Below are 27640 nucleotides of genomic sequence, written 5' to 3'. Positions count from 1 at the left end.
TGTTTATACGAAAAAGAATTAATCGTTGAAAGATACCTTTGCGGATTTCTTTTTGTTTTGTCTTTTTGGTTTTTTCTTACAATGTTTGTAAAAAAGAAATAAAAAATCATTTTAATGTTTATCATTTAAATTTAAATACCTGAGAGATTTGTTCTTAAATATTTTGTTGTTTAATTTTTTTATTTTATTTTTTTTACACTGATTTAAAAAATATTTTCATTGTTTCTTCACTTTTATTTTAACGAGTAAATATTTTATCTGCAAATTCTTTTCCATTAAAACGTACCCATGAATTGTTCATTCACATTTATTTTTCAACCGTACACCATACAATAACGACATAATTTCTGTAATTATTTTCCCATTTATAAATTTTGTCATGCCCCGATTGCACTTTGAACCAGGTGAACCAGGGACTACTTTTGGGAAAACATTTTCCCATATTTTCATTGAATTTTCCCAAAAATATTTGCAAAAACGTAGGAAAATTTGGATAACTTTAGGAAAATGTTTAGCCAACACTATTTTCGATAATTTTCTCTAAATTATCGTAAAAAATTTCAAATTTTCAAAATTATCGAATTTCATTTTTGAGAATTTTGACAACTTTTGGAGAATTTCGATACAGTCAGATACAGTAAAATTTCATCATGACTCAGCTGTTTGTCAGCTGATCAACAAATACCATCAAAACTGTTTATACTGTTGAAGCTTCAACCCGCACGCGCGTGGTAGTGTTAAAACCGTTTAAAAACGGAAACAGCTTAGATTGTTTGGGTGGATCAGCTGAAAAACAGCTGAAGCAATTTCAAGCTGAAATTTCACCGCCTGTAACTGTATTTGAGAGAATTTCATTTATCGAAAATAAGCTTTGTTTGTCAAAAAATAGTCCCTGCCTTCAACAGAATGATTCTTGTGAACAATTTTCCAACTTATTTTCAGTTAAGCGTAAATTTTAAAGATAGCAAAAAGCTGTCAGCAAATAATTCGATTAATAATTAACAATGCCAAATGAATCGGAAGGAAATGTTTGTCGGAAATAATAGGAATATTCAATGTAGAAATTGTTTGTTTATTAGAGAGATCACAATATTTTAGAAGTGGACGTAAAATATGACATTTATACTTTGACTCTCCGTACCAAATGTGCTGAAGGTGGACTAATTAATTCCACGCCCAACTTCAAATTGCACAGTCAATTAATTATTATCGAGATTAGTGTCAGCTGTCTTATTAACTGGTCCACTCATTCAAACACACTGATTTATAATTGATTACACAGTTTTATCACTACCTCACGCGTATCTGTCACTATCAAGCCCAGGGTTTTTTTTTGGGAACTTTAATTCTGAAAATTCTGAAAATTTTAGAATTATTCGGAATTTCCACAATTTCAAGATTTTTTTAAATGAAAATTCACAGAATAAGGTCAGCATAAGTAATGTGTTTGTATGGGCGCTAAAACAGCTGTGGCGAATATTGATATACATTTGGTAGACATTAAAAGAAAGTGAAAATAGCAATCTCTGTCATCAGGAAACCTATTTTCTAGATTTACACTCAAATTTAACAAAAGCTTATCCAAAAATTCTGTGTAAATTTGAGTAAATTTAGGTAAAGTCACCAGTCTCAAAGGCGAAACTTTCTTTGATCAGTCCTAATAGAGCAAGGAAAAATTAATTGTTTACTCCTCAGGAAATGTATAAGGGAGAAGAGAATGGGTTATCAAATTTATATCCAAATTAAAGAGCGTCTTGCATGGGATTCGTTGTTTTATTGGTAGAACAAATAAGTAGACGTAAAAAAAGTATCAAAATTTAACGAAGCGTGTTTAGTGTTTTCTAAAAACTCAATTTAATTTTCCCAAAATGAAAAATATTCGCTTGTGGGTTGGTATGGATGATTTTGTGTCTGAATTTTTTTTTTTCTTGTTTCTTTTGTTTTCATTCTTAATTTTTATATCGAAAAATCGAAAATGCGAAGATAATTTTTAATATTAAAAAAACTTATAGGCCCGAAATGAGTACATCTACGTCCTAATAATTTGCTTGAATGCCATATTACAATGTACCGGATAGTGTAAAGTTTAAAATTTTGTCTTCGTGGATGCTTGATTGTGAATTCATTGGATAATACAAAGCCACCCACGTTTTCACCATTTAGGATGTCTCTTCCGATTTAAACATTTTTTCCAACAAAGTCGTTTTAATAATTGTCACGATTCTTCGAGAAGTCCAATTTTCGTAAGTGAATGAGGTTTCTGAAGCTGAGATAATATTCTCAAGAAGTCGATGTAATGCTTCCTCATGTGAGTCTTTACTGGAGTCGAATTATCATTTTTCTACGTCTCATAGTTTTTAACTTCGAAAACTGGACTTGACGGAAGAGTTAGTAAGTAAAGGGGGCTGGTGTAAGGTGAGTTGCTGTTTTCAGCATTTGGGAAAATTTAGTTTTGTTATTCTCAAGTGTTGATAATTTTGATAATGTGGAACGATTATCCTGGATATTATTATTACAGCGTCGCGATAAATTTACATCGATCCTCAGTAGGACATTACGTTTTTTTTATACAAAAATAAACGTTCCATTTCCGGCTCCGAGGAGCTAAGAAATCCGAGGAAGTCAAACATTTTAAACATTAACGTTTTCTGACGAAATGTTGACGTTTTGCGTGGCAAAGATTTTAGAAAAATATTGAAGCTAGATGTCCGGAAAGAAGTTACTCGATGAATTAACCTCATTTTTCGGGCAGCCTTGACCAATTTAAACTTTATTTCATCGGTTCATTGCACATGGATTCGATCTAAAGTCTCATTTTCATTCATTCATTTCACTTTTGTTTTTGTCCTAATGTATACGTATAACATCTAACTAATCCGAAGGAAAAGACGAAATTAATTTAAAAAATTCAAAATTACTAAATTATTATTTTATATATGGCGCTTATCATGTACACAGTCCCATTTCATTTATAAGTTTCAATTTAACAAAAATTATTTCTTTAAAGACTTAAATAATTTAAACAAAAAAATCAATTCTAGAAAATAAAAAACAAAAATTTTACCTCGAATCTTGTCGGCAACAAGTCAATTGTAACCACAGCGCGCACCCATTGTCAATTTTATTCTTTAATTGCAATAAAAAAAAGCTGAGACGAAAATCCTTCTCTCATTTTAGGCCGAGAGTCCAGATGCATGTCAGTCTCTCATTAGGTCACGGTTTAAAACTTATGCGACAATCGTGACATTACCCGATACGAATAACATTAAATGAATAGTTAAATGCAGAAATGGGACATGTCACATTAGTGGATTATAAGAAAAATGAAGTTTCATTAATTAAGCTCCGTTTCGAATAAACTTAGGGTTTTTGTCTAAATTTGACAAAAAGAACATCGTCAGCGTGTTTGAATCGGAAGTAAATCAACGAAATTTCATTTTTCTTATAATTTACTAATGTGTCGTGTCCCGTATCAGTATTTAGCTATTTTTTTGCTCTGCAACATTTATATGTGGATGCTCGGCTTTTACGCATCGTCTTGAACGAATTTCAATGAAAATTCATCCCAGGATGCAGATGCAGTAAAATTGTGTAAACAATTGATTCTTTGTAAGTGAAGCGCTGATGTTTCACTGTTTCTAACTATAGAAAATCGACACTGAAAGCGAAAAAGTAGCGCGCGCTTTTTTAAAAATCTCAGAAAATCCAAATTTTTTGCTTTAAGCGCCTTCTGTTCTCACTGAACACAACAGCAACGCAACAAAAAGTAACTGTGATGAAGACAGTTCGAATACCTTTCGAATGGCACCAAACTTGCTGTTTGCCAAATAGAAATATGGATTTTCAACGATGCGTGACGGCTGAGAACCTCCTAGAGTTCAGTCATGAGCAAATGTTCCCTTCGTATCGTGCAATTTTACAATTTGGTATAGCTTCCAAACCGTGCCTGAATGATATCCATGGGAGCTCTCGGTCTAATTATTGCGCTTTCTTCGAAAGTCCCGCAGCAATGAAATCGTTTTAAGTTGACGAAAATTGTAATTCACGTTTCACTGACGACACACTGCTTGATTTTCGAAAAACCGTTTCGACTGCGACAATTTGTTGTCACTGTAATGAGTCGACGAGTGGAACGATTTAATTCACGATTTTAATAAAAAGAAACCGAAAAACAAAACTCAATTCAATTGTTAACTTTACGATCTTATTACAAAGAAGCGACACACTCCAACGAAAAAGAAGAAAAAGGAAAAGAAAAAATTGTCCAAAAATCTCAAATTTTCATTATTTTTTTTAATTCAATAAAAAATCAATGGAAAAGTCTTTAGTTTTGGCATGAGCGTCACACTGATTATTAGCAGTCTTATTGATAATACGACGCAAAAAATGGTTATTACGCAACCGTTTGCGAACCAAACATTTTTGCGATGAAGATACATCAGCGACAACATCATCATTACTCGGTGGTCGGCGATTGATTTGAACTTGGTTCATACATTTGAATTCATTTGAATGTTCATCGCGGCGATCGACAGTACGACGATTGCCCAAATAATCATAACAAATTGAATGGTCACTACTATTCTGTTGAGATCCATGCGTAATAATATCTACAGCTGACCGAACGGTCATCCGTTTACGGTTGTTATTGCTATTGTTTTCACTATTACTTATAAATTGCATAACGGCTAATGCGTTTGCACTAAGGGCACTAGTGTTGTGGAAATTAGATTTTTCTGTTAAAAAATTTGTTTTGTCGCAACTGTTGCTGCTGGTTTCGCTTAAATTATTGTTTTCTGTTTTCGTTATTATTTGTTGAATGGATGCCATTTTTGGATTGATAATTGGTTGCCGTGTTATCTTTGTAGTCGTTTGCACTGTAAACGGCTTTCAGCTAGGTTTCATTTGGCCGTCTTCTCGTCGATTTTGACCTTGCTGAAATTGGATGAAAAACAATATTTACATGAAGTTTGTATTGGCATCTATGTGCATTGTGCAGTCTTTGATGTCGGGGTATTGCGATAATTATTGAATGTATAAGCTTTGGAAGTGCAGTTGCAAGATAATCCATAATTAGGCCGGTTTTTGAAAATATACTTGGACTACTATCGGATTCTTAGCAGTCACTTTACCATACTTCAAGATGATAGTAACTCTAATTAACGCGCACCGAAGAAATTTTATTGACAATATTGTAAGCAACGAGTAGCGTCAATGATTATATTGCCGAAAGGCATGAAATGATCGGATAACAGAAATTATTCAGGTAATTTTGTTACCTTTAGGAGTTAAGGTTCTCCGAGGGTCGTGGAAACTACCTTTTTTGCTACTTTCTTTGTATAAAAACTCAAAATAGAAGTATTTTTAAACATTGAAATGTTGCATTAATGTCGGGTTATAATATACCTACGAATGGAGTTGGAATATCGAGTATAGGCACCGCTTGATGCAGGTGAACCCTTGGAACCCTACAACATGGCTCTTCCGCGGAACTAAGTATGCGCTGTTACTCTCGAAACATTTACCATATCAATGCTCATAACTCCCTAAAGTTCACTTGCACCAAGCGGTTCGCTTGCACCAAGCGGTTCGGGTTCCGATACTCCACCTGTAGGTCTATCAGCGCTCGATATTCGTAAAACATTTCAATGTTTAAAAATACTTTTATCTTGAGAATTTACTGAAAAAAACTGTTTCTACAAACCTCTGACACACCTTCAATTATGATCATTTTTCAAGGAAAAACAGAAATTAATCGAGAAATTGGTTATGCGGATTCTCTAGGATTGAAAGTAGCATCCAACGAGCCATCATTCATTCAAATCGGAGATCTGAGGCATCAAAATCGCAGTGACCTTTCAGTCTTCGATAGAACTAATTGTCCTGAAAGTTCGACGCCATGAGTATCAACGACTTTTTGAAGAAACGGCGAGTTCCTCACGAAGAGTCAAGTAATCTAAGCATCTTGAGGACCTCACAGCTTCTTCACAAAGAAAAAGGAATATTCCTGAAGAAGCTTAGACTACTCGTCTTTTCGTCAGTAACATGTCGTTTCTTCAGGAAGGCGTCGATACTCAGAACAATATAGAACTAACAGATCGTAAAAGTTTTCTTTATTGCTTAATTGTGACTATGACACCAACAATTTTCGCCCAATTTCCGGCTAGTGCTACTACTACACTTCGAACTAGTAAAGTTGGAAATTTGTGCCATTTAATTCGGGTCCGAATCATACGCTAACAAATTCAAGGAAATTTCGTGTGGAGCTAAAGTAGTTTGAGATACAATGAGTGAATGAACTTCATGTGCACGGGGTGTGCAGAATTACCCATGTGGCTGATTCTGTACAAGAAACTCATTTAATGATTGTAGTCAAATAACTAAATGTGTCCGTTCGAAAGGTAAAATGTTACGAATTGCGTGTCTAAACGAAACCATCACCAGAATTATTAACCAGAAGCAGAAGAGTACAACTTAATCTACACAACCATTTAGATACTACGCTACGATGTCACTAAATGAATGATGGTTATGATGAATACGATCAGATGATTAAATTCTTTCAAACTTTTTTGTTGTAAAAAAAAAATAATTATTTCAGCTACCTGATGGGCGGTAGAATAACCAGTCGTTGTTTGAAAAGAGCTACTTGAACCACGACCTCTACTTTGTGTGTCTGGATTACTTGAGGACGTGGTAGCTGTCGAATGTTGCCTATTTTGTACAGAACTGTGAGCTGTTTGATTGTTATACGGCATATTGGCGGTAGATTGCCTTTGAACAATAAACGTTCGTTTTATCTTTACTGTTTTTGGCGGTCGATGCAAATCAATGCAGTTTGCATCGAAAGTAACTTTGACCGTGTGAAATATAAATTGAAAGCAACTGAAACGGCAAACTTACCTTATCGACGATGCCGTGCTCTGATGTGAATTGTGCCGAAAGTCAATGCCATTTTCTACTGGCATTTGTTGTTGTTGTTGTTGTTGATGCTGTTGTTGTTGCTGCTGCTGAAAGCCATGTGAACTCGGCCGTCCTGATCTCGTTGGGTTTTGTGGTGGTTGTTCGGTCGGCCCGTTCATGTGCATATTATTGAATGGAGCTGCTTTTCGGATCGATAAATTAGTTGCATTGGCTTCTCAGCGCAGAACTAAATCGTTTACAATTACCTTGTGCGTGTGGTAAAGATGTTAAAGGTATGGCTAAACGAGCATTTACTGCTAGCAAATGATCTCGGCGAGCTATTAGATTCGTGACATGATCCTCAAGTCGCACGTTTTCTGTTTTTAGCTGATGCAAACACGAGAGTAATGATGCAACTGCAGAAAAAATGGAGAAATTTAGGTTACGGAGGTCTAAGAAGTGCGCAGGGCTGTTCTTACTGTCAAAATGTTGTGCTTGTTCCATCAGAAACTGTGAACCTTGTTCCCACTGCCGTTCAAGCAATTGTTCTAAACTTCTTGGTGTGTTTCCGGATGCCGTTGGTTGACCATTTCCACCGAGCATTGACGTTAATGATGGCGCTGGAGCTTGTGCTTGTGCGTTTCTTGCCTGTGAATTTCGACGAAAACATTAAACGGGTGCTCCAGCAGAAGACAGTGCAAAATGCACATTTCTTTTACCTGTGCCTGAGCTTTGCCTGGAAATGGTGGTCCAACGAATTGACTAGCCGAATCCAGACTCGACGACGTATACATACTATTCGCTTCCAGTTCCATGTGTAATTGATCGGACATCTTTTGTGCCACACTACTCGCCGGATTCAATTGATTGCCCAGCATATGTGTAACATGAACCCCGTTCTGAAAGATTTTGAAATCCTTGGCTTCACCCGTCGACGGTGTATTCGGCTTTCGGGAACCACCTTCTGAATTGGGTGAACTGGGCGGCGAATCTTTAATCGCAATCGATTGCGGTGTTGACGCAGACGGCACTGGTGCTGTTGGTGCAGCAACCGGTGGTGCAGACTGGGCTTCGTAACTAAATTTCAAGCCACTGAACGAATTGTTAAATGCCATTGCCGATGTGTCCGGCGTTCTGGAAGTAGAAGATGGTGGAGTTTCAATCGATTGTGTTCGGGCTTTCTTATGCATCGGTTTGGTTTTATTTGTCGTGCCGACTGGTGGCGTGCCATTCGAGGCTGAATTGCTGGTGGTATTATTGGCTATTGAGTTGGAATCGGGAATTGTGGTGAAAGTTACGGGCGGTGAAGGGCTGGTCGACGGTGCAGCTGAACGCTTTTTGCCATTACGAGTTTTTGTGTCGGTTGAATGGGATCTGGGATGGTTAGTACGATTTTGGTTTTTCAAGTAGTTTTAAGTGCATTGTGTAAGTGGTTTAGTAGCCAGTTTGGTATTTAGTAAGCAGGAAATAGAATGCGAAAAGGAAAAGAATTTTCATTTAGTAAATATTCGTTATCGCAAATGTTTTACACACAAAACAGTAAGCAAATTAAATCAAAAGTCACGTTTGAGAAGCGACATCAAAATTTTGCAAAAAATTGTTTTTTGTTTCAGCAAAATAAACACACACTCAGACCTGAAGTGAAGCAACGAGTGCTGATTAAATCACACAATCCACAAAACTATACAAAACTATAACTAACTTTCTTTACATCACCATCGACAACACCAACATTTACCTGGATCTCCGTCCCACTGCCGTGGACTCTTCCTGTAACTGTGCAACTCGACTGTTCGGTTGCTTTTCGAACGTGATTTTCAATCCATCATCTTGACCGGCGCCCGAACTACTACTACTGGGAACGGGCGAAGATGTTCGCAGTACGCCCAAATTCGGTGCATTGATCACATTCGACGGAATTTGTGGCGAAAGCGTTGAATTCGATATGATCAGTGGTGATCGACGTTCGGTTGTATGATTTGGTGGTTGAGCGTTATTGACTGTGGCAGGACTTGAACGATTTGTTGAGGCATTCTGTGTGGGAATAGAGACGTGATTACAATGATGGAAGGTGAATCGATTGTTCAAGGTTGTTTTCGTCGAATTATAATCACTCGGTTCGTGAAGCACTCACTTTCACTGGGCTACTGAAAAAACAGGGCATACCATTCGGACAAACACCGCAAGATCGTGAGCTAGCCGAATTTCTATTTGTTATTGGGGACAATAAAAACAATAATGAAGCACACGATTCTCGTTGCCATTGAAATAATGTACCGTTCGATTTGATTATTGTTTTGCTTCTTCATTGTTTGTGGATTTCAAATTTTTTTTGTTTTGTTAAACGAAGACTACTAAGCGTACACTTTAGATCACTTTTGAACGCGTCAAATGTTAAAATAACGACAGGATGTCCGACTAAATATAATTTACAATTAATGGGAAAAGAAATCGTTTCAGAGGAAAAATATACAAACAAAAATGTCGAACTGGTTTGTAGCACAAAACAAAAATTATTGTCCACGAGAGTAATATGGTTCCAACGTCACAAAATGAATTAAAAAAAAAAAAATGTTTTAACAAAGGCACGAATCGATGTTGTGATTAGAATAAAATGTCGTCACAAGAGTGAAAGAGATCGATGCATGCTGCTAAATGAGATGTTGACTTGTACGGATGAGCATTTTAGGGCAATTAAAATTTGTGTTTCAAGGACTTTGAAACAGTCATGGCTTGAAGTGGTTCATAAGAAGAGAAAACATAAATTCCGTGTACGAGTAATTAGTTCACGTTTCTTGGAATACAAAGATCAAAAAAGCGTTGAACGCATAGCGTCAGGTGTTCAAAGCCAGGGAATGTTAGTCGTGAAATCGTTTTCGAGAATCTTCATGAATTTTCACTATTTCTGCGAAACTTGAGAATCGCGAAAATCCGAGAAAATTCACGAAAAGGTTTCCACGATTACAGGTTTTGCGACAAACACCCCGGATTGGCTGTCAAAACAATTTTTGAAAACAAAACAGTGACAGATCGGGGGAGAAAATTTCAATTGTATCTTCTGTAAAACAGGAGGGGCGAAAATGGACGTTTTCAGTCCTGAACTGTCAGAAGACAAAAACATTTTCTCAAGCACTTTTGAGTGGAGGAAAAAAGGTTAATCACACCGCGCTTATAAAAAGCGGATTTTTCGCAACTTAGGCGCGAAATTAGTCATTTTCTCACCTCAACTGAAATTTCGGTAGCCTTTGTTGTGAAAAAACGTGTTCATCTAAGGAAAATTGAATTTTGTCGGGTGACAAAAAGAACTTAGAAATACAATTTCCAACTTTTCTTCCCTCGTTTAACAAATAACTATTGACTCAAGTTGATAAAGCAGCCCTTGTAATCGTACAAATCTTTTCACGTATGTTGCCGAATGTTTCGACAGTTCATGGGAGATAATTTCAATTTTACTTCCGTAAAACAGGAGAAGCGAAAATGGACGTTTTCAGTCGTGAACTGTCAGAAGACAAAGACATTTTTCATGTGACGGGGTCGAAAATGAGGGAGTTTCGAGATTTTTCTGGGGTTTTCGACCCCTTACATGAAAATGTTTTTGAGTATCTGTTTTAGGCACTCACATCGTTCGGGCTACAACCTAGCGAAATTGCCTAAAAACAATCGTCCAAAACAGATACACAAATAGCTATTCTCAAGAGCTTTTGAGTGGAGAATAGAAGGTAATTCACACAGCGCATATAAAAAAAGGTTTTTCACAACATGGGCGAGAAAATAGTCATTTTCTCACCTCAGCTGAAACTTCGGGAGTCTTTGTTGTGAAAAAATGTCGTGTTCACCTCAGGAAAATTGGACTTTGTCGGGTGACAAAACAACATTAGAAATGCAATTTCCAACTTTTTTGTCAGAAGATTTTTGGAAATGACCCAAAGAAATTCGAAAAAGCCAACCTGGCCGGTACTAGACTGGCAATAAATGGTAAGCTACATTATGTTTTGATAATGTAAATAGCAATTTCATTCATTTCTGTAATAGTATTAGAAATTTTCTTGTCCTGCGTGAATGAGGACAATTTTGCTTATCAGAAAAATTTGATCAAATTCCCGAGCAGAAACGTTTGTAGTTTCAGACCAGGGAACATAATCCAATGAAATTTATCAAAGTGAATGTTAAATCACACTAGTTCATATACGAGGCGATTATACATGTTCTATTAAATGACGAACTGTTTATCGAAATTAACACAAATTTTGACTAACAAGAAGTGTTTCACAGTTGGTCGCACAGGTTTCGAGTTGAGTGAACTAGTTGCAGAACATAATTACATCAAATCGTGTACTTACTAGAACTGTTACAGGTACATTAGCGTTTGACAACGGCACCGATACCACTAGACTAGGCATCGCTGTTGACATTGTTGAAGCCGACGAGGACGACGACGCTACTGCCGTCGATGAGGCATTATATGCCGGCGATGATTGTAGCCGTACCTCATTAGCCGACAATTTCACATGTGGTAATTGCATGGACGTCTGTGTGATGACTTGTTGTTTCATCGACGATACGGCCGAGGCGGTTTGTTGTTTCTGCAGCTGGGCCGGTACGTTCGGACTGACATTCTGCAGATTCGGTTCCGTTACATTACTATGTGCGGTTGACACTGGCGTTGTTGTCGATGCAACAACGGGCGCTACTACTGTGTCGGTCTTTTGCTGAAATGGGAAATTCGGAATGCGAATTCGGATCGGCAGCAGTTTTGTTTCGGGTGGAAATTTGTCACGTTTTTGTTTTTTATGCTTTCGGCCGAACGTCATTTTGAATGATCGACGTACAATGCACAACTGACTTACAGTTTGTTTAATTCGGATTTCTCTACCGCAAAAAAAATCATATTTTTCAGGTAGTGGAAACAAAAATATTTCTGTTTTATGAGGGGTACGTTTAGGTAATAAAAGTATTACGAACGCTGTAGTGCATCACTACACATATACAAATGGGCCCAAGAAAGTAGAAAACGATTATCTCGTGTCAAAATATTTTTTTTTAAATCTTACACCGTGATTTGTGGCACGTATACATTGGAGCATGAGGGTTGATGTCCTAATTTCTTCTCAGTTCTGCTTTTATTTCAATTTACAATTTCGTGTAGACAACAAGGCATTGCGTATATGACTCGTCAATGTACACTTCACAGTTTACCAACTTTCTCAGAGAATTCACAATAAAAATCTCATCCGTCTATCGAAATCTTTACTTCAACGAAACAAGTTCGGGACAAACTTTGACATTTTCGTATTTTTTGATGAATTATCACCAATTCAATTTCTTCCGCACGATGTTATTCACCACATTAATACTTCCATGATAACTGGCAGTAATAGTGACTTAGATAAAATGGGAAATTTGACTCGATTTGACAATTTTTGCGGTCAGAATCTGAAACAGGATCCTTCTGTTGCAATGCATTTACCAGGGCCTATTATTGGTAATTTGAATAACGGAATTTACCTAATTTACCGATGAAATTACCAAATCGGCAATTGAAATTACCAAGGTCCTGGATCCTGGTATTTACCGTTGCAGTTCTCGCAATGTTTCCTATTCACATATTGTAGGCAAAAAAGGATGCCCCTTGCGAGGAGAGAATATTTCCAGAGGAGGGACAAAGGCTTTGATTTTCAAGCGATTTCAACAGATGTTTTCAAAAATGTTCTCAGGATTAAATCCTAAGTAAATTCAGGAGTTGTTAAGCACCGCTTTTAAAGAGTCATTGAAATTCAGCCTTTTAAGTCGTTGAGTACTTTGGAGATTTAAACGTTGGACAGAGTGGTGTTGGACCTTGTTACGCATATTCAATTTTGGAGCCGAACCAAGTCTCGATAAATTTTACATTGACACTTTGATGCATAACCTACAAACTCAGAGTAGGGAGCACCGTAAGAAGTACGAGAACGAATCGTACCTGTGAGTTGTGACAAAAGATGGAAGGGTGGATCTGTGAAAAACTTCGATTTTTGCGTGATATACTTTATGAATGGTCCGAAATCTCAATAAGGATGAGCTGTACCTCGTACACACCTTGCTTTATTTCTACGATTATTAAAAAAAATATCTTACGTCAGTTGGTGTGTGTGCTTCACACGTTACTTGCGCCGAAAACAGTTCTTTTCATAATTCATGCACTTATTTCGATGCATTTCAGCAGGTGAAATCCACTACAAAACTCGGGATAAAAGTTGAAAAGCAACGTTTTCGTCTGTTCAATAACCTCGGCTTCGCCACAGACCAACAAAATTCACTCGACATGCGGAACGCACTAAAATGTTTCAACGACATGGAAAATGTTCTTTCAACTAAACTAAACGATTCCCAAACTCAGATAGGATAGATGCTGGAATCGTCATAAAACCGTTCAAGTTTAACAGTCCAAACTTCTTCGAAACCCTTGCTTAGCGGAGCTAGACGAATCGTGAATGAAATACGGATGTAATTGGGACTTTAACGAATGGACTCGCATGGAGTAAGCTTGGCAACAAAACCAATTTCTTGGGAAAATTTGAAAATAAAATCAATTTGTCCTTCGACCGACCAATGAACGAGCTGGCAAGCATTCAAAATGTCTGATCATTTTGATCAATGGACAACTTACCTTTTTCATAGTTTTTTCATCACCCATTGTGTCCGTTCGATCCATTGAAAGCGGAACTAGCGTCACCGACACGTCTTTTATCAAGTCTCTGCGTGATGAAAACAGATTTTTTCCCCAATTAATTTCAATCAAAACCCACTCAATGTCAGACATCACTTACTTGTTTATGTCTTCTGTACTGGAATTGGCTGACGTAGACTTGCTGCCATCGGCCTTCCGTTTCTTAGCTACCGTCATTGTTGGCACTGCAGAAGTCGCTTTCAGATTATCGCTGCCAAACACCGATTCCGAATTCACAACCACCGTCTCGGTGAAATTTGAGGTGGTAAATTTTTGGCCCAAAGTTTCTTTGGCCGTGGCATTCATGTCTTTCATGTTCGAAATGATCAGCGATGATGATGCTAAATTGACACCGCCTGAACTGCTCCCCGTATGTTCTGCACTATCTTTACTACTGGCTTTCGATGATTTTCCACTCTTACTGCTATCTTTGTCATGTCCTTTGCTTGAGTTCGTCACTTTATGAACACTTTTGCCATGTTTGCCGTCCTTTTCTTTTAGATTGATCAGCGAAACTTTAATGCTACTCGTCGGTATCGTTGACGGCTGAGCGCTTGCAATGACTGTACCGGTCGAGCCAGTCGATCCAGCAGTCGCACTTGAACTTCCAGCAGTTACGTTCGTGCTGCTTGATGCTTTTGAGCTTCCGCCCGATTTTCGTTGTTTTGACGATGTGGACGCACTTGACTGAATTATTGCCGATGGTTGCGATACTGATTTCAGTGAAGCAGACGTTGACGCAGTGTTATGATGACTGCTTGGAAGAGTTTCAGATTCTTTCTCTGGTGACGATGGCGGATCGCTGGATCCGGCTTCGTTCGTTACTGGTTTATACGGTGGAATGGTCTTGACGTTTCCACCTTTCTTCTGTTGAACGAAAAATGAGATTTTGATTTAGAAAAGTTGGGTTTTCTCTGAACGGAAGTCGCGGAACTTACCAATTTGCTGTAATGATGTTGACAATAGCCGCAATACTTGACATTGTCCAAGTAATTACCGGCCTCCTCGCACAGCAATCCCAATGCTTGGGCACATGTAACGTGGAACTGTTGCTTGCAACCAGATTTGTTGCATTGCATACACGCTCCTACGTGGGCTTTCGATCCCTTTCCGATTTCCTGGCATATATAGCAGGCTGAAAGTAAAAGTGGAATTGGAACATTACAAAAAAATCGACCGGATTCCGAAGAAGCAAAGGGAATACAAACTTTTTGAATATCGTTCCTGAGGTATTAATTGCAAAATGATCGGTTCCATGGTCGTAACGTTACCGAACCGCACTTCTGGTATGTACAGTGCACATACCACATGCGCCCATCCTTGATTGTCAGTCTTTTTAAGAGCCCCATCTCTTGACGGACACAATTCACATCGAACTCGAGCCGACCGTTCTTGACTCTCACATTTGCGACAAAACCATGGTCCCGTCGGCACAGTCACAATGCCGTAGCAAGCCTGATGTACAGCTACCGTACAATTTTGGCCATCACAATAGACGAGCGGGTTTTCAGGCCAACCACGTTCGTCCGAGCATACACAACAACCCCCAACCATCTCCTTCATGCTGGTCCGGAGCCTAGGTATCCGGCATGCTTACTACAGATGCCACATTGATACATATAGAGTGCGTCTTCAAGAGTGTTGATTGAATGAAAAATAAATGACGAAGGGACGACAGCTCAGCTGTCAATGAGTAAATACAATCAAAATTGCAAATTGATTGACTGCGTTCATCGATGTCTCTTCACTGTGTGTATAATAAGCGTCTCCAGATCGAATGTAATTACTCGAAACTCTGACTGAGTGAACAAGTGTTCGATGAATAATTAAAAATAAATTAAAATGACCGTGTGGTGGATTAGAAATATGTGTCTTTTTTGGCGCTAGAATGATGAACTTTTGTCGATGAATTGTAAAACTAAAATTTATATTTTTCAATCACGGTAAATGTTGAAAATAAAAACAATTTCCAGGAATTCACTCATCACACCATCGCACTATAATTCACACAAATTATCAAATAAATGGTTCGCTTGTCTAGCGGTCGCGTTATTTGTTTTTTATGTCAAAATACACAGTGAATTTTTTTTGTTTGCGGGGGAACCCTTCTTAAACTACAAACATCAAAAACACTTTCAAATTCTGCGAAATACATCGCTTTGATGTACACAATGCATTCGGCCGCTATCCGAATCGATGTTTCACTGAAAATTTTTGCGTTTAATGTTGAATTTCACTGAAATACTCTGGTTTAATTCGGAAAGTTATTGATAACACACAATTTTAAACTGCAATAAAATGAACATTTAAAATGGAGACCAGGTCTGTGACACTTCGAACGATTTTTTGTTTATTTTTGTTAGGTTGAATTTCCATGTCAAACTGTGCAATACCGGTATAGTACCTTTTAGACCGTTACCAACAATACCGCAAAATACAGCGCAAAGTTTTGAACCGGTGGCGGATGGTACGTTAACATGTCATAATTTCCAAGTTATTTTTGATGACAAATTAAGTATCACTTTTAGCTGATCTTGATCTGGTTATGAAGACTACAGATCGCATTGTTCAGATTTTCATGCAAAAATATTAGATCCGCTATACCTTCCAATAAAGGAAAACTGTGAAGCTTCAAACTTCTTTCATCGATTTCCCTCGTGTTGTTAACTTATTTCATTGATTTGACACGGAATATAGGTTCTTGCACTTCTATAAGTTTCGCTTGTTAAATTTTAAATTCAATTCAAGCTCCGTATACCATATCTGTCCTCGGTGACTGTTGAGGACAGACTAAATGCCATTGATCAGGATGAGTGGTTGGAATGACGGAAAAACCGGAGAAAATTCCCTCGATATTGTATAACCAATATTGCGGGAAATTGCTGCGGTCTTACATCAACCACAATTTTAAAAGTGAGAAACCATAACTCGATACCCATGTTTCAGGGAATTATATCGAAACTCACTTTTGTATTGTTTGTCGTGAGCAGAGTGGTTTCGTAGTCGAATCCAATTAAAAAGTTACTGTTACGAAATAGTTACGAAAATAGTTGAAACTTATTCTGCTCCTGTGTAACAAAACATCGTTCGTAAACCCTTAAAATTTACTACTATACTTCTCTAAATAAATTAATCAAAATCTGATTACTTTTGTAAAAAAAAACAACTTTGGGACGAGTAGTATGATTTGCTTATACACCGAAAACCTAGTAAAATAAAGCAATTAAAATATAATCAGAAAGGAGTGGATAGTAGATGCGTTTAACGAGTATATCTGGTAAAATAAGTGGTACACACACAACCCTACACAACCAGTTCTTACACGTAAATTCAACATGACAAAACCAAATAAAAATCCATTTTTTGCAGAGTTCAACCGTTTTGATTTTACGCACCGAACGGTTTCGTTCGGTGTTGAAAACGCGCGTAATTCAAAATTCAATTAGATTCAATGTTGAGACTACACTTTTATGTCTTTACCTCAACCGGTCGTTTTGTTGTTGGATTGTTGGAAATAAGATTGGAAATGGAAGACGACATGTTATGGGAAAACCGATTCTGATTTTCGTTTCATGAGAAAATTCAAAGAATTGGCGCGAATTTGATTTGAATGTAGCATTAAATTTTTGGTTTGATAAAATTGAGAATTGATTTGATTTATATGTGGAATTAACTGAATTTTTCGGAATGAGACACACACAGCAAGAAAACATTACTTTCAACAAATTATTTAGATTTCAGTGTTTAGGACATCCTAATCCCGGGTTTTATGTGTTTTATCGTGAAGTCTGGCCAAAATACAATAAACGGTTGCAGATCTTAATCTTTCAGCTCTTCCTGAAGATTGACTGTCGGATCTATTACTTCAATTAATCTAACCATTTACCATCTAACCAAGAGATTGAGTTAAAATCTTTTACCTCATTCTTCGAACATGTTCTTTACTTTATGAGTCCACATTTTAGTAAGAGCTTGCGCGCTGTTTATTCATACGTTGTGCTTACTGATGTGATTATGACGCTTAAACTGCGCAAATCCTGAACGCGCTACAATGACTCAAAAATATATATAGTAGAAAAAAAATCAATGGCACAGTCCCTTAAGGGTTAAAGGGATAAAGGGCGTGTCTAACTAGTAAACTAGTAACTAGTAATTATTGTCTATGTCCAGAGGCGCCGACTTTGAATTCGTTCATGGGGGGCTCATGGGGGGCAAAGAGCACAAAATGATAAAAAAATTGTGAAAAACCCTAGGAATTTAAAGAAGTTTTGCATTGTCATGGGGGGCCCCCCCCCCCCTCGCCCCCCCATACTCGGCGCCACTGTCTATGTCAAATAGATGAGTATTACCATCCCTTACCATTTACTAATGGTATGGATGGACGGTAATTAACAAACGTTATTAGCTGTTGGTGAGCGTTAACAATAATTCAATTTACCGATATTTTCATGGAATGTTAGCAATTTCATGAAATAACCAGAGAAATGATAACAGATGGCGTTGTGTAGGGTCACAGTAAAAATGCACACTGGCCAAGGTAATTTTCTGTAACCGTTTTATTTTGAAAATAAATTTCCTTTTCCAAATTTTCAACTGTGAATAGCTACTATATTATGAGAAAAGTAAAGCCTAAGAGAACATCAGTCATTTGTAACACCAATATGTGAGTTAAGTATAGAACGATTCCCTTGCTACTTACCAATAACATTTCTTAGCTATTTCCATAAACGTTCTTCTCTCCTCATTCCCATTCATCATTCAAGTTTGTGACTTTCATGACGCAATAATATTCGCATATATATGACATCATGAACGCCAATTTTGTGACAACATCAACCGTTTCCTCCCACTACATTTGTCTTTTATTGTCAGTTCGGTCCTTTTTACACTCCAAAAAGCTTTATATTAAAGAAAAAAAAGTCTTGTACAATGTACAGTGGTAAATATACGAATTGAATGTACGATGTACGTGCTTTCTTACGAAAATTGTTAACCCGTCGATGGAAACTTTTTAGTTGCAGGTATTAGGAATGCTGTTTGGTGTTGGTGCGTTGTTAAGGACATTATGTTTTATAGGCGAGCATATTAGATTGTCAACATTCGTCTCTACATTTTCTTATATTGTTTGATGAAAAAGTGCAAAGTGGGTAGTAGCATTACATAGCCTCTGATTTCTGGTCACGGTCGGTTTAGGCAACGAATCCACTATACCACTTAAATCCGTAGAAGTAAACGTTACAGTACATACATCATTATCGGGAAATATATTATCCTCGGAAAAGCGCATGTGCCGTACAAGCGAAAACCGACGCATGAAAAATATATCGGTCAATTCGTATAACCCCCCAGTCAGTGGAGGATCTTCATGTATTTGTTTGGCAGTTTGTATCAGTGTATAAGTGTATACCAGCAGTGATTTATTGAAGTTTTCATTCATTCAGAAAATTTGGAATCGTGTAATGAATTTGATTAAAAATCCGATCCGTTCATTGTTTCCCATTTTGTTTCATTTTTATTGTGATGAAAATTCAATCATAAATTTGTGTATGCCAGAATTAAGTTGAATTAAAATCGTTTTATCATTTGTGTTTGTTGGAATTGGAATAGAATTGGGTTTTTGTTGGGGGAAAAATATTTTTCGTGAATGTTAAAAAAAAGTTTCTTTTTTGTACATCAAAGCCCCGAAGTTAAATGTGCGGATAGAAGAGAAAAGTGTAATTTCGAATTGAATTTTCGTTTCCATCGGTAATATGAAAATCGTTGCTGCCACATTCGACATTTTCATGGAAAAAACATTTTTCATGGAATTGAACTGCATACACGGCAAAGTATGTAGTTAAATGGGAATTGAAACCGAACGAAAAAATTATTATGAAAATGTAAGGCCTCCGCTTTCCTGATTTTTTTTGGTAAGGCGTTGGCACACACAGTTTAAAGACAAATAAAATATTAGTTTGAATGATATCGTCTACGGCAAATTTGATTCCTCGACCGAAGAATCTCATTACAGGTATGTGTGAACAGTTGAACATTGTCTTTGTTTTAAAAGATGAAAATTGTCAGATACATTCGGATGATGAAAGTTACAAAATTAGCGATTGAAGCTCATTGAGACAATCATCGTAATTGTCACAATCGACGTACTATACATTTCTGAATGAAATTAATTTTGTTTTTTTTTTTTCTCTCATTGAACAATGAAATGATTTCATTGTTCCAACGTCACCTATTATAATTACAAAAGAAAATGTGTTCCACTACAACTTGTGTCTATTGCACCCCCGGAGCCATACAATAAAAATCCTTTAATTATGTGAGAAAAAACACGTATCCATTACAACATAAAAACGAATAATTTAATGTGACTATTGGTTTGTCTCGTATGCTTTTAATTAAAAATTGATATTACGTGATTATCGGATGAACTTTGGCCATACATATCTAGCAGGCTAGATATACATGTATTCCAAAGCCCACGCATTTTCAAATATAATTTCCAACAAATACAATTTTCCCCAGGCAATTCAATAGAATTTCGCATCAGCTACTAAACATTCCCATGGTAAAGAGGACATAAAATACATATATAGGAAAATAGACGTTGTAAATACGTACAATTTTTTTAACACAATTTTATCGCATTTTAATACGTGCGATAAAAGTTCAATTGTGCCAGTAGTGTGTGCTATTGTTGTGATTATATTTTACGACACTCACTCCTTTTCACTTATTATATGAGGTTATTTATATGCTGTCCCATTAATGCTTAATTTCTATTGAATTATCATTTAATGGAGGCGTTTTGCCTCGGATGTATGCTCTAACGATTAAATTATAATTAATTGAGGAACATTGGCGTCTTAATTGTATTGAAGGTTAATTACAGTTTCGTTTTTTTCGGAATGTTTCGGATACGATAACCATGAAGGGGTTTCAGTTTGTTGATAAATTTGTACGACAATTTTCCACAGAAACTATTGGTCGTACAAAAATAACTTTAACTTTGAGTCCAGCGATCTAGTAATAAATGATTGACCTATTTAATGAGCGGTTACACAGAACGTATTTCAATTACATGAGCTTGGACTTCAATCCATTTAAAAAGAAGGCAGCACTCATTTTGGGTCCTGTAGCATGAAAAATCACTGAAATTAACAAATTAGCAAGCATATATAGAGACAATAACAACTTTTTGGCCGAAAAGATGAGAAAAATCTCAAAACTTACTCATTTTTGGTCCTGTAGCATTGAAAACTGCTGAAATTACCTCCAGACACTGTTTCTAATGTTTACATTTATTAAGATTTTCCTTGAAAATTCAACAATTTTCGAATGTCGTCTACTCTTCTTGATGTCTTTCTCAGAGAAAATCTAATAAAGGAAAATTTCAATTTATTTGTTAATCTCTTATATTGCATATTGCTTCTAGCTATCAACAGTCTGATAAAACAACATTCAAATCAAATGGATTATCGAGACAATAAATCAAAAAAACAAGATTTGAAAATCTAAACAGTTGCTCTGTTTGTGGGGAAACAATTTCCTTTAATTTCTTAAATTTTTCCACATTTTCCTAGACTTTTCTAAATTTTTAGAAAAATATTTTTCTCAATTTTAACAAAAAAACATGTGAAAATTTGAAAAAAATTCCAGAAAATATTTGAGAATGTTATCCAAAAATAGTTCCTGCTTTGAATACTTCAATAATATTAAGAAAATACCGTTTAATTACCTCAATTACCGGAGCAACTCGTCTAATTGTCGGACTCGCCTTATTTCCTTTCAATTTCTTACAATTCCTATTAATTCCTGTCAATTCCTTTTAATTCCTGGCAATTCCATTTAATTACCTCAATTACCGGATCAATTCATCTAATTGCCGGATTCACTCTACTTCCTTTCAATTCGTTTCAATTTCTTTCAATGGGTGACTGAAGTTTTGACAAGTTATTTTTAATCGACGTAAAACATTATTCTAAACAATAAATTTTTCAACGGTATGTCTCTAAAATGCACTGATCTTTTTATAAGTTCGTCTAAACTTCGAAACGTACAGTAAAAAAATTACAAATTGACGGCCCTATATTTTTGATTTTACACTATTTTTAGAAATTCTTTTGATCAGAATTGTCGATACCCATGCAGTTCTTGCTGCATCGAGACTGGAAACGGCCTCCGGCACATTTTAGGCGGCTGACAAAATTGGGTCGATTTAGGGTCGCACTTTGTAAACAAAATTAATTTTATAAAAAAATCTGTGCATTTTAGAGGCATACCGTAGAAGCATTTTTTTGCTTAGAATAACGTTCTGTGTCGAATTGGTCAAAACTTCAATCCCCCATTCCCTTTCAATTTCTATAGATACTAACTGTCAATTTCTTCCAATTCCCATTAATTCCTGTCAATTCCTTTCAATTCTTGTCAATTCCGTTTAATTACCTCAATTACCGGATCATCTAATTGCCGGATTCGCTATACTTCCTTTCAATTTCTTCCAATTCCCATTAATTCCTGTCAATTCTTGTCAATTCCGTTTAATTACCGGATTCTCCATCAATTCCGAGCAGGGTGTGTAATCAATTACCCGAGTGGTTTCCCCCTCGCAAAGACGACAACAAGCGATGAGCTCTGGCTAGTGTTAGACTTTTATCAAACAACTAATTTACAACTAAGTAACGATTTAATGACGTTGTTGCATAGCCATGTGAAGTTATTTCACAAATTTCTCAGTATGTGAATAAGCATAGATCTCTACTGAGCATACTTATTTACTGTACATTGTGGCACTGGACAATTAAAACAGTGTTCCGACATAACGGTACTTTTTCGATCACTGACATAACGTTACGAAATCGTATAAAATGTAACGTTACCATTAGAACCAAAAATTTAAAGGTACAGGGCCCTCTTAATCAAACAAATTGACAAATTAAAATGAAAAATCATATATTTAAATGTGTATGTGTATGTGACAGCTTCGTGTATAGACTGTGATGATCAGAGCGAGAAAACCGAAGACTAGTTATTATAACTTGCCTTGGGGTAATGGGGTATTTGTCAAAATATCTCTTTCTCTTTCATCATTACACTCTATAGACATAAAAGGGACTCTTAATGTCAAAAGTAAAGGGACTCAAAATGTCAAAAGAAAACTAAAGTTGACGTTTTCGTTTTAGTGGTGTGTGTGTTATTATTTTTCAATGAATTTCGAGTCATAATTCCTCTATGGGTACAGCACGTACCGTTATAGAGGTTGTATACGACACCAGTAATGTTTGTTGTTGTAAAACCATCGATATAATATTGGGTAGATTGACGCTCACGAAGAATGGAAATTCGGAAATATGTATATCACACACACAACGACACAAAATTTTAATCACAACACAAAATAAAGCGAAAGGACAATAAAAAATTCAAACAATAACTTTGGAACTTTTTGTAAAAGTTAATGTTTGATTTTTATTGACTTTTCCAGCGAAAGTTTATGCAAGAACATCAGCTACAAGATTAGAATTTATTTTTAGGCAAATGCGCTCTGAAGATGGTTTAAGATCAATTTATTGAAGGATTTTATCGTTGAAGGACTTGTGGTGAAGGACTCATTTAAGTGTTATTGGGAAAATTGAATTGTTTCTGTTAGAATCCTCTTTAGGCCACGGTTCAAAACCTATGACAAATTCACGCCGTAAGTTCGGTTGAAATTCAAAATGCAAAGTGCTGAGGTCTTTCTAACGTAGCGTCATTTTCATACAATGAAGCGTTGAAATGTACTTTTCGGTTCACTTTTTCATCAAATCGTTCACTTAAAATTCAAATTTTAGGCACACTTACGGCGTGAATTATAAAATTATTGGATAAATACGAAAGCGTTGTACTAAGACTTTAGTTTTGAAGTCCTAGAAGCTCGTTAGGGCGCCGATGGTAGTCGTGTCAGACAAGTTGAAAACTTGAAACCTTGAACATTTCAACAAAATTTTATTTTTTAAACATTCATCATTTGCGACCGCAATACCTTCACGTAGGATTTGACATCAAGTTAGATTTTGTACGACGAGTGACGTTCTACACATGCACTAGATACTTAGTGCCCGTCTAGGGATCAGAAAGAAAAGTATTTGTACCAGTTTATCGAATCGTTTACGCAAATGTTTCAAAATGTGGGTCTATTAGACTCAAAGTGCCGTGCAGCACCGTTCTATGCTTAATAGATTAGAGATAATCTTATTTGCCTGATTCATAAAGGACCCTAAAATCCATCTAAAAATGTTTAAATTTCAGACGAGGAACAACAACAGGATGAAATATCTGGAGAGAAAACTCGAAACAATAGCAGTGGACGATCGGCAGCCCTCGAACGAGCCTACGTCCACGACGTTTATGAGAATTGTGTAGAGCCAACCGGATCGATTCGACCGAAAGTTGCCCAATTCCTAGCGGCCTTAGAGCCCTCATCACTGGTTTGCGATGTGGGTTGCGGCAATGGTCGATATTTGAACAGTTGTAATCCGCTAATTTATACACTCGGCATAGATCGATGTTATCGATTGGCCAAACTGACGAAATCGAAAGGTGGAGAGGTAATAAGCTGAAAATCTACTGCCGTTTCAAGTGAATGTAAAACAAAACGACTCGCAATTTCAGGTGGCGTTATGTGACAATTTAGAATTGCCATTTCGCGATGAGACGTTCGATGCGGTCCTATCTGTCGCTGTTGTACATCATTTTGCGACGACTGAAAGACGAGTCGGAGCTATACGAGAACTCGCTAGAATACTTCGAATCGGTGGACGTGTTATAATTACAGTGTGGGCATTGGAACAGAAACAACGACGTTTCGAGTCACAAGATGTACTCATTCCGTGGCAACCACCGAAAAGCAGAAGTACCAATATTTCGGATGATGGTTCGAGGGTCCCTATTCACAATAAATTGTTAGAAAGCACTAACCGTTTTCAATTATAGAAGACGAAGAAGACTATCTTCCGCCATACCATGCATACACTGAAGACTCGACCAACTCAAGTCGTTCGGCTGGAGATGGAGACAGTTCTAGCTTATCGTCTTCGCCTGGGGAATCGTGCTACAGTTTTGTTCGACGTGCCATACAGGTAATTGCGTAACATTGAGTATTGTGAATGTGTCAAAGATTACACTGAAAATTCCAGAAACTCGCTGGAGGAAAACGACATCCGTGGTTCCTCGACTCTTGGAACTCAAAAGACACCAAAAATGGAAGTAGTCTAGACTACGAAGACGCGAAAGATTTACCGATAGAATTGCGTCGATTGGAAGACTTTGAAGATTTTCCAGAGCCCCCATTATCAGCGGGTCTGAAAAGTCGGAGTCTCGGCAGCATATTGAATCCGCCACCACGTCAAATAGTTCGTTCGCGTTCGAGCGTTCCAAGTTTGGGAGCACAAATACCGGAAAATAAGCCAGCACAACCATCGATCGACAAACGTCGACCCAAACTTGTTAAGCAGAAACAATCAATTTACGATGAGGCGTTCGTCCTGCCGGAAGAGAACTTCACTGATGAAGCCAAACCCTATTTGCGTAAACAGAGTTCGTTGAATGAAGAGTTAATGGCCGAAAATCGTATTCGTGAGAAGGAACGGGTACGAAAACGCATCCAGAAGCAAATATCACTCAACGAAGCCTTTTTGTGCCGTTCAGTATTTACGAAGAGATTGCAAGTGATCCGAGAGGGCTTCACATCCAAATTAAAAACATCGACGGGAAGTTTGGAAAGAGTTACGAAAAGTTCGTTGGAAAAGATCATGCAGAACTTTAAAACTAGCCAAGAAAGCACTGAAACCGCAGTATTAAAAGATTCCACACAGACGGGATCGTCGCCGAATGTTCCAATCAGCGGTACAATTAAGTATGGAAATAACAATGAGAAAGAACCGAAGACACGGCGACATTCCAGAGAGAGTGGATCAGATTCATCGAAGGAAAACAGCTTGACCAGTGACACCAGCATCGATGAGGACAGTTTTGCATCTGTGATTTTTGTTGGCAACAACAAACCAGAACAGCAACCGAACAATGAACCAACAAATAATATAAGAACGCCATCAGTGCCAACATCCCCACTAACCATGACCTGTCCGACACCAGCCCATTCACCAGCTCCACTCATATGTAAATTACAAACGAAATCTTCAGTGGACGAAGCACCGACTCGTTTCCCATTCGATCAAGCGCACATCCACCAGTCTGACGACTCAAGCAAAAACTTTTTAAATCAAAAACTATCGCCAAAATTCCAACGAATCACCAAACAGATCGTTAACAATTTGCCACAAATTCCAAAATTCAAGCGAACAATGAAATTTCCGATGGTACGACGCACAAACGAAGCCAGCCCAGCCGTGCCGAAATTGGCGATTCCGATTGAAATTTTCAATCCAGAAACGGACGATTTAGATAGTGATTCCAGTGAACCATCGTCACCGGACTCCATAGATAGTGTGATCAGTGTACCGAAGCTGATCAAACCGAATGACAATGATTCGCAATCGGTAAACAGTTCGGACAATGTTGAGGTGACGAAGTCACCGACGGAAACGGCGACCGAGCCGGAATCGAATGGCAAAACGAATGGGGACGCGCATGATGTTAATTTTGTGAATAGGCAACATTTAGTGGATTTTGCGGAAAAGCTCAGTGCTCAATTGCTGAAGGAATTGGACGGCGAGGCTAACATAGTTGACGAAGACATTGATCAAAGTATAAGTGATATTATTAACGATAAACAATCAATTTTTAACTTAGATGATCCGTACATTAAAAAGCTCAATGGTGAAATGAAAGACTTAAATTCATTGCGCGAAGAGCTTCGGGAGCGTCGTTTAATGTTAGCTAACTTAAATATGCATCAATACCAAAATAATTCGACCAGTTCAACCATCAAGGAGGAGGACGAATTATCACCGAAAAACGAACCGGAATCGGATGAACACAGGGTAATATCCAATTATGATATGGCATTGTTAATCGAAGAAGATACGGAAAATGAAAACGATGACGATGATACGAAATGCGATGGACCAAAGACGAATGGTAACGTCAAAGACGACGTCAATTCGTCGGATGATCATGACGATGATGACCAAAAGTTCTGTCAAGACGATATTGCTTCAATTATTAATAGTAACGATAATCTAAATGTTAGTTTAAGTAGCCAGCAAAGTTTGAACATTAGCAATGCTAGCAGCAATGCGCCCGGACTATCGAATTGTAAACGGAAACGGTCGCAACAACGATCGTCCGAATCGAAAGATTCGTGGCCACATTCGAATAGCACAGCATCGTTGGACAGTCCATCCGTTGGTGGTTCATCCACACACCATCGATATTATCATGTGTTTCGGGAGGGTGAATTAGATGCGCTGGTGGAACATGTAGCCAGTTTGCATATTGTATCGTCGTATTATGAACGAGCGTCGTGGTGTGTCGTAGCCGAGAAAGTGCAAGTTTGGACAATTTAGAAAAATTATGTGATGAGTTGATCAGCGGGAGTTCATCAACAGAACAGAACACAGCCGACACGTTGGCAAAATAGAGAATTTGAGAGCGTAATGTTGAAAATCGTTTACAATTAGAGAAATAGGTTGATAAGATGTGCGCCGGAAGAGTTAACCGGTTTTAAAACGGTACAAAACCACACGGTTAATTTATATATAGTTTACACATAAGTCGAAAGCTCTTGAAAGCTTTACGCTGGACAAAAGCTTGGTTGATGAATTTCACAAAATAAAACTAAAAATGAAAGAAAAAGAACTGCCTCTCGCTTTAAGCTAAACAATTCATTTCATCGAAGTAAATAACGATTTTGTGTGAAAAATGGTTTACACGTTTGTATACTTTTTATGTAAAGTGTCGTGCAGTTGATGTATACAATTTTTTCAATTTTTTCACGTGTGATGTATAGTCGTTTTTTTAATGTGAACAGTTTTGGTTTTGCTAGCTGTTTTCTTACGACTAATCGTATTTGATGTTCGTATACCACACACACATTTT

General features: G+C 37.2%; 2 protein-coding genes across 7 annotated transcripts; one reads left to right on the top strand and one right to left on the bottom strand.

The window, feature by feature from the left end:
* Positions 1-166: 166 nt before the first annotated feature.
* Positions 167-27640, bottom strand: LOC119076663 (protein AF-10-like). Of its 6 annotated transcripts, none has more exons than XM_037183553.1 (14): positions 27630-27640; positions 16132-16137; positions 14818-15527; positions 14548-14744; positions 13710-14476; positions 13550-13637; positions 11244-11612; positions 8642-8937; positions 7623-8277; positions 7383-7551; positions 7170-7319; positions 6904-7102; positions 6606-6774; positions 167-4935 (listed from the first exon to the last, which is right to left on the bottom strand). In XM_037183553.1, exons 3-14 carry the CDS (start codon positions 15170-15172, stop codon positions 4891-4893), a joined length of 3459 nt encoding a protein of 1152 aa, XP_037039448.1. In that variant the 5' UTR covers positions 15173-15527; positions 16132-16137; positions 27630-27640; the 3' UTR covers positions 167-4890. The 6 variants fall into 6 exon arrangements, with proteins under 6 accessions (XP_037039448.1, XP_037039449.1, XP_037039447.1 ...); XM_037183554.1 differs by lacking the exon at positions 27630-27640 and adding an exon at positions 20833-20844; XM_037183552.1 differs by lacking the exons at positions 16132-16137; positions 27630-27640 and having other exon boundaries at positions 14818-15926.
* LOC119076666 lies at positions 18840-27632 on the top strand. The gene is made up of 5 exons (XM_037183559.1): positions 18840-19619; positions 23891-24189; positions 24254-24515; positions 24575-24720; positions 24778-27632. Exons 1-5 carry the CDS (start codon positions 19568-19570, stop codon positions 27106-27108), a joined length of 3090 nt encoding a protein of 1029 aa, XP_037039454.1. The 5' UTR covers positions 18840-19567; the 3' UTR covers positions 27109-27632.

The sequence above is a fragment of the Bradysia coprophila genome, unplaced genomic scaffold (assembly GCF_014529535.1).
Source record: "Bradysia coprophila strain Holo2 unplaced genomic scaffold, BU_Bcop_v1 contig_232, whole genome shotgun sequence".
NCBI lineage: Eukaryota > Metazoa > Arthropoda > Insecta > Diptera > Sciaridae > Bradysia > Bradysia coprophila.
The sequence above is the reverse complement of the archived record's forward strand: the minus strand, read 5'-3'. Positions and strand labels throughout refer to the sequence as shown.